The 11,248-nt window shown below is 30.7% G+C and overlaps 1 protein-coding gene across 1 annotated transcript; it reads right to left on the minus strand.

Moving 5' to 3' along the window:
* Positions 1-660: 660 nt before the first annotated feature.
* On the minus strand, positions 661-3,810 carry LOC123903007 (heavy metal-associated isoprenylated plant protein 22-like). The gene is made up of 3 exons (XM_045952855.1): positions 3,618-3,810; positions 3,388-3,463; positions 661-1,390 (listed from the first exon to the last, which is right to left on the minus strand). The coding sequence occupies exons 1-3, from the start codon at positions 3,690-3,692 to the stop codon at positions 1,098-1,100; spliced, it is 444 nt and encodes a 147-aa protein (XP_045808811.1). The 5' UTR covers positions 3,693-3,810; the 3' UTR covers positions 661-1,097.
* Between the last annotated feature and the right edge of the window lie 7,438 nt (positions 3,811-11,248).

Genomic DNA, 11,248 nt, shown 5'->3' on the forward strand with positions numbered 1-11,248 from the left:
CATGTTCAAAACTTAATGTTTTTTTTTTACAAAAATTAACTGATAGGAAGAATTTGACAAACAGAAATAAAGTTAAGAGACAAACTTGTAATATTAATTAAGGGATTTAAAGACGAAACTATAAATTAAGAGATTAGATTTTTTTTAAACCGTAATTAGCCATTAATGTAGCTCATAGATACCTCACTTGTCGGTAAGGATCTTGGTCCTCTTAAACATGTGATTAGAGATTCGATTTCTGGCTCATGTATATGGAGAAAATTCGAATTTCAACATCCACATATAATGCGATATCTATTCCAAGTGAGCTAAACTCACAAATACACTTATGATGCTACTTATATAATGCATTTATATAAAGAAGTTCCAAACATATTCATTGAAAAAAGAAGTTCAAAACATTGAAATTAAAAAAAATGAGTTTGATGATAGGTAAAGAGTAAGAAATAATTTATGTGATTATTCAATTCTATTTTACAATGGTAGTTAAACTTAATTTTTATATTACTTCCTTCATAAAAAAAATAATTTGTATTACTTCCTAAAAATCTTGAACAAATATCTATGAAGTGAAAAAATTAGATAACTAAATAACTCTTTTTTAAATTCATTAAACTCACAAAACAGTAAAATTATACTTTGTAAAAAACAACAATAAAATTATACAACATGGACATTAAATATAATAGTGGTGATTAAACATAATTATATATATCCTCAACAAAACATCATTTCTAGATCTAGTCTTCTAAAATCTAAACACACCTTACAAAAGCATATAAAATTTCCTCTAATTAAGTCTAGTAACTGAAGAAGTCCCAAAAATTGATGATCCATGTGAACATCAAGAAGCCGATAACGATAGACATAAATATAATATACATCATGTATGCTTGAATTTCCGGTGAGTTCAATAAAATCATGATGATACTGACACTGCGATTTTCTAAAACTCGAAAGCGTATAATTTTTATCTAAATCACAGTGAGTCATTATGATTCTGTTAATTTCACCGTTAATTCAAACATATATGATTATCAACGGGTAACTAGTAACTAAGCCCTTTTACATTAACTACCATAATTATTGCATTATTATTACATGATGGAACATGCATTAGGGTTTTCATCACTAAACATGTTAGTGAGTTTCTCATCCATTGCATTTGGACTAGAGAATGCTTGCATTGAGTTTTTCACATAACCAGCTGGTGCCTTTTTATCATATGCTTGTGATATGTAAGGATAAGCCACCAAATTGTAGGGAATATAAGGCCAAAATTCTGCTCTTTTTCCAGTGTTCTGTATTTTCTTTAACACCCGGTTTCTGTCAACATTACCACTAACTGTTACCTTGCTTTGCTTTCTATTTATCTCCACTTGCTTCACACCTGCATGGTTCAAAAATGATTTAGACTTGGATTTACTTTTGAGTGAAAAATAATTCAATATACATAGAATTTATTTTTTTTCAAAATTTTCTAAGAAAATTAGTTTAATTTTCAAAAAAAAATAAAGGGGCCTTGAACCTTTTACTTAGATCTACAAAAAATAATAATATAATGCGTAAAAGTTAAGAAAGTTCTTTCAACAAGAGCTTCTTAACGTGTGTTATTAGAATACATGTTAACAAAACTCTATTCTTATATTGGGCTTTGAAGTTAGAGGTTAATTTTTATAGGTGTAGATCGGATATTTTCTGTGTGCAACTGCAGAGCGTTCGAGTCCTGCAGGTTTTAAATGGACGACAAATTCTTCCTAAGAGTTTTAACGTTATTACATGCTTAAGCTAGAGATTGAATCTAAAACTTTGATTAAACTAAAAGAGACTCGTGTCATCTAAACTAATCGTCGTTGGGTCGTTGGAGGTTTATTTGACAACACTATGATTGATACATTACTCAGAACATCACTGCTATAGTTAGGCTGACCGGTATATATGTTACATATACTTCCATTTATTAAGTTTCTTTGTGTCCTTAAATGATTGGTAAGACATGAAAAAGAGTTGAAAAATTTATTGCTCGACTCAATTTCTCATGAGACACATCTTAACTTTTGTACAACAATTACAGTAGCCTATAATATTTTTTGGGCAAGTTAGTCCTATAAAAAAATGAATATATTCGTTCCATGCTATATTAGGTGTACTTTGCTTTATGAAAAACATAAATGTAGTTCACTTTCCACCTCTCACAAATAATTTCATGAACCTCTATTAACTCTTACCTCACCAAATTATGTCATTTTGATAATTCAAGAATGTAACACCAAATGTAATGGAATTAGCCCATTTAACTGATTTAAGAATACATGTTTTTTTTTTTGACAATAAGAATACATGTCGAGATTAAGAGGAAGAATCAAGATTCATTCTTCATATATAATAATTTAGATTATAGAAGACACACTTCATACAAGGTCAGTAAAAACCACCAACCTTATTGAATATTTACAATAAAATTTACGTATCACCATTTTTTTACGAAATTTTGGGTTCAAATTCAAGCTACAACCGATGTAAGCTGAAAGTTCAATCATTTGAGCCAATCGCAATTGGTAGGCCTGAAGAATTTTATTAAGATAGAATTTTGAATTAAAAAATTAATCTCATAGTTGATCCAAAATATCAAAGTTGTATTGAGAGCCAAATATCTTAATTACAAGATTACCAAAAAAGAATGTAAATATTGAAGTAAGAGAAAACATAAAATCAAATGAGAGGAAATTCAAATAAATGAAGTATAGTTAATAGTTTATGATTTGTCTACTAAAACTAAAAGATAAAATTTCTACCAAAAAAACACTAAAAGATAAAAATTATCAAGAAAAAAAACTAAAAGATAAAAATAGTATAGTTTATTTCATTTCTGTTAAAAAAAAAAACCAACCATGAAGTGTGATTTTTTTTTTGTCTTTCATATAATTTCTTGGTATTTTTAGAAGATAGTAATGTTATAGACTAATTCGGTTTTTTTTTTATGATTCTTAAATATTAAAATAAAATACAACTTCATTAAAGTTTTAATATAAAATGAATAATACAAACAAAAAAAAAAAGATTTTATTTTGTCTACAAAATTTATTTTTCTGTTGACATACATACTTCTTAATAATATTCACTTAATATACCAAAAAAATATTCTCACTTATTGTGTGTTTAATAATTTAGAATAAATTTTAAATAAAATAATAGTTTTTCTATAAATATTTCATCACAGTCAAATAATTGTTTTAAAAGTAACTTTTATGTTAATTTTTTTTTTGAAATTCAAACGGCTTTAACTTTATCTTTAAAGTTATGTTTTTTAACTTTAAACTAAAAGTAACTTATAGGTTGAAAATAAGTCGGGCCAAACGCAACATAAGAAAGAGACAAAATATGAACCTTTCATATGAGCAACAGAATTCCTAACTCTTCTTTCACAACCATCACAGTCCATTTTCACCTTGATTTCAACTGTCTGCAACAGAAAATAAGAACAAACATAAATGCACTATACTATTAAATTAAAATAATGCTTAGAACAAAAAATATACTAAAATGATGTTAATTACACTACACATATAGAAGCATGCACAAAAAATTGATAGATAAGACTGAAAAGTGATGAAAACCTGCATTGGTTTGCGTCTCTTTCCAGTTGTTGTGGAAACAGAGAAATAATCTGATAGTTTATCAAGAACACCCATGTTTTTTCTTTGGTTGTTCTGTTCTTGCAAAGAAAAAAACAGAGTAACTCTGTTTTTGAGTTTGTGAGAAATAGAGAAAGAGGAAAAAGGGATTTATAATATATGTGGTTTGTTTAGGACAAATTATTTTGGGGTACAAAACTTTGTTGTACGTTTAAAGGGAAGTTTTCCCTTTATATAGGGGTCTATATACAACAAAGTTGTGTGCTTATATTATGTTAATATTATATTGGCTTAATTAATAAAATGGTACCTTAAAGATATTTTTGGTTTCATATTGGTCCCTTAAAGAAAAAAAGGTCTAAATATATCCCTTAAAGAAAAAAAAGTCCGAATAGGTTCCTTAAAGACATATCCGTTAATCAGTTTGGTCCTATTTAGACCTCTTTTTAGGGACCAAACTGATTAACGGAGATGTCTTTAAGGGACCTATTCGGACTTTTTTTTCTTTAAAGGACCTATTTGGACCTTTTTTTCTTTAAGGGACCAATCTGAAACCAAAAATATCTTTAAGAGACCATTTTATTAATTAAGCCTATTATATTTGATGATATAAATAATGGTTAGCTTATATTTTATGTTGTCCCCACAGACACAGATCATGCATGTATGTGTTTTCTTAATATTCCAATGAACTAAAAACATATATATCTCTCTCTCTCCTGATGATACCAACTCTCTCAAGCCGTGTGATTTTGGGTTATAGCTGGATGTGAGCTCAACCAATATGGCAAATACAGATCATAATCATATATATATATATATATATATATATATATATATATATATATATATATATATATATATATATATATTGTTCATTCTATATCTATCTATTTTCTAGAAAATATCTCATGATTTGCTCTCATTCTTCATCGAATCACATGAAGAGATTTAGCAAGAATGGAATTTCTGTTCTTTATTACTTTAACAAAATAAGATGAAATTTTACCTAACTACGTCTATGAAATAGCCATATGGCTATTTCATAGACTATGAACAAAGACCGAGAATTCTGTTTTATCTATATACACAATATCCTAATATAAATAGAATATATAGAAACAGAAGAATAATGAATAGCTTGAGACGATCCGGGTAAATCTATAGGACAGACACGAACACATACTTCACAAGCAATACATTTATCAAATTCAAAATGGATTCGACCGCGGAAACGTTCTGATGTGATTAATTTTTCATACGGATATTGAATAGTTACAGGTAAACGATTTGCGTGAGATAAGATAATCATGAAACTTTGACCAATGTACCTTGCAGCTCGGACTGTTTGTTGACCATAATTCATGAACCCAGTTACCATAAGGAACATATCGTAAATATCTATGAATATTTTTGTTTTATTTCTTTCTCTTATTTGAGACAAGTAATGAATATAGAAGATCAATCTTTTACAGTGAAAACAATTGAGACGAAGTTGTTAATAATAGATTGCCAAGAGAAAGAGGACCGAAACATGCCATTGAAAGACTCTACTAAGACAAAGATGGGCTGTCAAAAACGTAGAGGAGGTAGGATGGGCAGTTGGTCAGATCTAGTATGGATCGTACATGGACGGTAGTTGGAGTCGGTGGCTCTCCTGGGGTTTCCTCATCTGAGATCCTGGGGAAGAGGATCAAGCTGGCCCTTGCGAACAGCTTGATGCACTATCTCCCTTCAACCCTTTGAGCGAAATGCGGGAAAACAAAAGGAAAGAAAATCCATGGACCGACCCCATCGTCTCCACCCCGTATATATATATATATATATATATAATGTGAATTGCTGAATTATTAACCAAGTTAGTTCTGGTAAACTAGATGTCATTGAATGTAACTATGAATATGTATCTTTGATCTGCTAAAAAAATTAGACTCATATAATAATTTTTATTGTATTGTGTTTGATTTTAAAACTGTTTTTGAGACTAGACAAGCCGCGGTTCAAGGAACTAAACAAAAACTAATTAATTATTCCTCATTGAACAACGTGATAACTTTTTGTTCTCTGTACAAGTTGTCTAAAATATCAAAATAACTTTCAAAATACATTCTAATCCAAATAAACATCGACGTTGAAAAAAATATCTCGCAAAGGTCGGGGTCCGATTCCCCAACGGAATAAAAGAGTCTCCGAGGACGGACAAGACCAAACAAGACCAAGTTTGCTGGTTTCATAGAAGGCATGGCCACAAAACTTATGATTGCATACAACTTAAGGATGCAATTGAAGAATCTATCAAAAGAGGCAAGCTGAATAGGTATACTAAGGACGAAAGTTATCGTGGATTAAACAAAGAAGAAATAGGACTCGCCTAGAAGGCAATCACACATGAGCAAATCATCTAAGAGAAAGAAGTCACCACGCTAGGAGTCCCCTCCAAAGAAAAAGATAGACTCCATTAAGAGCAAAGAGAAAAAATAGTGAGAGCATCGTTCAGGGCCGGCCCAAGCCCAAAGCTATTGAAACTAGGGCTTTGGATCCAAGTTTTTTAAAAAAATTATAAAGCCCATTAGGCCCCATAATGCAACACTTGTATGTTATTAATACAAAAAAAAGTCCTGAGATGCATAAACCCGTGTCCATTTCAACTGACTTCATGTGCTCTAATCTTAGCCTAAGGTCACAGGTTCAAAATTCTGTGAGTAGGATTTTGCATTTCTTTCAAGCCAGTTTCTATATTGGATACGTTCTTACATGCATGGCTTCACTCCAGCTTCAATTAGGTCTCTGTTAGTGGACGACGAAATTAGTTCTCCGAATTAGTCTATCTTTAAATTGGATATTGAATTTCAAAAAAAAATTCTTTACTAATAAAAGGCAAACTTTTTATTTTTACATAATAGGCCTCATTTTAATATTCACTTTAGGCCTCACAATATGTTGGTTGGCCCTATCGTTCAATTCCAACTTCATAATCCAAATAGACATCAATGGAGAATTGATTGATCCCCAATGTGGAATGACTACGGGAGTTTGTAAGCAAATGCGCAAAACTCTATTGCAACAATTAGGTTTTTAGATTGACATTTTTACAAATTAATTTGTGAGATGAGGTGTTGTATAAATTTGTACTCGATCTTTTTAACTTATAACATTTTCGTTGTTAACTTATTTATTTCATACGCCATTTCAAGTAATATCATTATTATTATTATTATTATTATTATTATTATTATTATTATTATTATTACAGTGGATCACTCTTTATTAAGGGTTGTTATTTAATTTGATAGATAAAAATATCAATTAAAATATAATTTAAGGGAATTCTCGGTTGTGCGAGTCTAGTCACTTCCACTATTAACTAGTATTAAATAGTTCATGTATCAAATATATGAGTTAAGTTCCATATCGGTTGGAAGGGTTGAAATTGGACAAGATATAATTAAATTGACCCATTTGATTTGAATAAAATGCGATGTAAAAGTCATTTATATAGTTGTTCAGTGTCAAATGCATCAATCCAATTCAATGAAGCTCCTTCCTCAAGTCCCCAACAGTTCAATTGTTAATTAATTACAAACACTTTAAATTAAATATTATAGCCGATATTTTTTTTTGCTAAGAAATACCTAAATTGCAGCCGCAACTCACCTGTTTTCATTTGTCCCTACAAAGGGTTAACGTTTTGAATTCACACAAGTGTTTCCTATCATTTGATTATTGATTTAATTTGTCAACAAACAAAAATCATTGATAAAAGAAAGCTTTGTTGTTTGTTTGTTATTTGAGAAGTGCAAAATCTTCAATCTCAAGCCGCGGATTAGCTGTTTACTTCTGCCCCCAAGTAATGCAAACTGTTGTAAAGTTTCCTTAACTTTGGTTTTTTTTTTCTTTCTTTCATTTTTAGATTATTATAGATACGAAGTTTTCACCGTCATATAACTATTAGTGCTAATTTTTGTCGAATTGTATCTGGCTAACGTACTGGACCGTCTAATCTAGTTCGAGAGTCGGTTCTAGTATCAAGTGATTCCGGTCCCCTCCTAATCGCGTTACGGGGGATCAAACCGTGATCATATTTACCAAGTCCAGCGTCAATCACCCTTAAACCAACGATTAATTGTCGAGAAACTTTTAAAACACACCCTTTCAACTAATTTTTTTTTTATACCATGACTTCTAACCACTTACTTAAAAATCAAAACTTAACTCTTATCACTGAGATCAATTTATTATTTTTTCTTTAACTTTTGGTTTTATACTATACAATACACAATAGAAAATTAGAAATAGAATTACTTACATGCATCATGTTATGCACATCTGTATCACAGAGGGATTTGACTTCAAACATTAAATCCCGCGGTTTCATGAACTACATTGAATTTAATAGTCATTTCAATCTTGTAACATTGATTAAAATATGTACTATAGAATAGAATATAACAGCACTATGTATATAGTATTTTATCATGATCATACGAAATATCATGTCTAATAACGACAAGGAAATGAAAATGATGTGTCGATCAAATAAAGAAATAAAAAACTTAACACATGCTTGTCCTAATTAAGTGATACTAACTCGACAAAAATCTCAAGAGAAACGAATGTTCAACATATAAATTAAGAAACAAGTCATCGTGGCAAATGTAAGATGAGTTACGTTATACTATTAGTTAAGAAAGTGGAGGTTGATCATTTAAATGTGAGAAAATCTAAAATGGATTTTTAATTATTTTTTTTTTAACTTTTTTTGTGTTTTGGAACCTAGGATTCCAATGCAGTGTTTATTTTGAACGCATGATCTAAACCCCCCAAAAGTTTGGAACACAGGATCCAAAATGAGTTTTTAATTTTTTTTTCATCAATTTTTTTTTTTTTTTTTTTGTGTTTTGGAACCCAAAACGGCCAAAGGTTTAGAACGCAAGAACCAAAATGAGTTTTTAATATCAGGTTGTGAAAGAGGCAGTGTGTACAAAGAATGAAAACAAACTTAAAAACAGAAGACACATCAATGAGAAAATATGAATGTCCGTTTAGATTGCACGATTACTTTTTGGCATCACATAAATGGAGTCTAAGTGTTGTGTGTGGTAAACATAACCAAACTTTGTTCTTGAAATTAAACCCTATAACAACAAATCTCCAAAACATGCACTAAAAATGATAGGATGTTGTTGATTGATGATTTTGGAATGAGCAAACCCTTTTTCATCAAAACCCTTAGGATCAAACATGTTTCTGCCGATTGAGCGTTTTTGGAATGAGCATTTCCTTTGTAAAACACAATTTCGAAAATTATTGATTGATGATTTTGAAATGAGCAAACCCTTAGGACCAAACACGTTATGCTGAATGAGCATTTTTGGAATGAGCATTTTCTTCGTAAAACACAATTTTGGAAGTTGTTGATTGACGATTTTGGAAGGGGCAAACCCCTTTGTTGTTTGTGTTCCTTCGTTTACGGTGAGAGTTGTTTGTGTTCCTTCGTTTTGTTCACAAAAGAGTGTTTCAGAAGCTGTGTTCCAAATTTATAATTGTTTGGATCTTAGGTTCCAAATAACATTTGTGCTTTTGGATCATAGGATACAATACATCCTAGATCCAAATTGAGGGTATTTTGGAGTTTTTTTGTTAGGGGGTGGGAGGGCTGAAAGCAACTCAGAGGACTAGAGGAACAATTTTCTCTATATAAACTCATGGGCTCACCAGCCCACTCAACAACAAGCCTTAAAGGCCCAATCCATTCCTCTTCTACTCATGGGCTCACCAGCCACCCAAAACAAGCCTTAAAGGCCCAACCCATTCCTCTTCTTTAACCTAGATAGAGACAGTGATGTTGTAATATCAAAATTCCTTCGCGGTAAACTTGTTTTGTTTCTATAAGATATTATTTGAGCTTATGCAATATAAATAAGGTTTTATGTTATTTTATAAGTTTTCACTAGTGAAAATTGTATTTTTATAAACTATTTTATCATAAACTACCTTGACAAACTTATAATAATACATAAAAATTTATTTATTTGCATAAGTAGTTTTGCATAAGCTAAAAAATAAGGTAATCCAAACATATTTAATTTGTTATCAAACTTTTTGTTTTGTTGATATCACCCGTTTATGTTTATTTCTCTTCGTGTGACATTGTTAATCCTGGTCCATAAGCATTTTTTACTTTTTTTGAATTGCATCTCGCATGCACAACTTGTTACATTTTTTTTTGGATTTCTTTATAATAATCTTATTTTTTCTGGATTATAAGAGAGTCAAAGTCCAAAAGCAAAAAAAAAAGTGCAGAGTTGATTGACCAACAAAGTATATATGTTAAATAAAATAAGCTAATTTAAGTAGGACAATGTTCATATAAAATTGAAGTAGAACTCATCACAAGTCGTTTTATTTATCACATCAACACAAAAATTAACTTCTCTATAAGAGTTAAAATTTTAACGACTAAATCTTGCCTAAAAGACCGAGAATCCTCTACACTAGGCATCATGCCGCCTTCCCACCATGATTTGCTTGCATATTGGAAACACCCCAAAGTGTCCAAAAGAGCACAAAATTCAAAGAAATGGGGAGGCTCAGGCTAGCGTGAGCAAATCTAACATATGGCTCAATGTGTGGGCGAGAGTGTTTTTCGCCGTCAAATTTTTTTAGTTGTATCCTGATCAACTCTTCTCCATCCCAATTTCTACACCAACCCACTGCACGACCACGGAACCTCACCTTCCACACTCACCACCCATATTCGGACAACCTTACTCAACCGCTTTCTCAATTGACCCACTTCAGTCATCCTTCTGCCCTCTCTATTTCAATCTAACATTTTGCGAGACACAAATTTAATACGAATTTTGATTCTACGCTAGATCCATTCAGTGTTTTTTCCAACCGAACCATGAAATTAACTTTTCCTCCTAAAAACCCTTATCTCCCCACTCACGCACTCATAAACAGCCGTGTTGAAAAAGTTCATGGTAATGTAGATTAAATTAATTATTTTAAATAAAAAGTTTAAATCCTCCCAATAGTAGATAGTAAATTGTAAAAGCAGTAACCATTAAGCACCAAGAAATTAAGATGATGAAGGAAAATAAAGGATGATACAGTACATAGTATTGACAACTTGATTATGATAAGTGAAAACGTTTGGCTGAAAATGAATTAAACCGCATTAAGCATATTGTTGAGGAAAAAATGTTGTACCATTTTTGTACCCATCGTGTACTTCCACTCTCAAACTTAAAAAGTAAACTTTATTTTTAAACGTCAAAACCCACTATTAATATTTAAAATTTCAAACTTTTTTTCTTTGCTGGAATATTTTGAGTCAGCTATAGCCTCAATCAATTAATCATGCCAAACAGTGTTTATCATGTCTGCCATGACAAAACCTTCACTGTTAAACAACACTACTACTACTAATAGTAATTTATATTTTATTATTCTTTTTGTATGAAAAGTAATTTATTTGGTGCATAAGCATCTAGGTTTTACTCGTTATAATTATTTTAAGCATGTTTTTACTTATCAAAACTTATATTTGATAATCACAAGTAGTGTTCATACAATATGTCAATGTTTTGGTATTGAGATTTCATATG

Source organism: Trifolium pratense, linkage group LG1, assembly GCF_020283565.1.
Source record: "Trifolium pratense cultivar HEN17-A07 linkage group LG1, ARS_RC_1.1, whole genome shotgun sequence".
In the NCBI taxonomy this organism is placed as follows: Eukaryota; Viridiplantae; Streptophyta; class Magnoliopsida; order Fabales; family Fabaceae; genus Trifolium; species Trifolium pratense.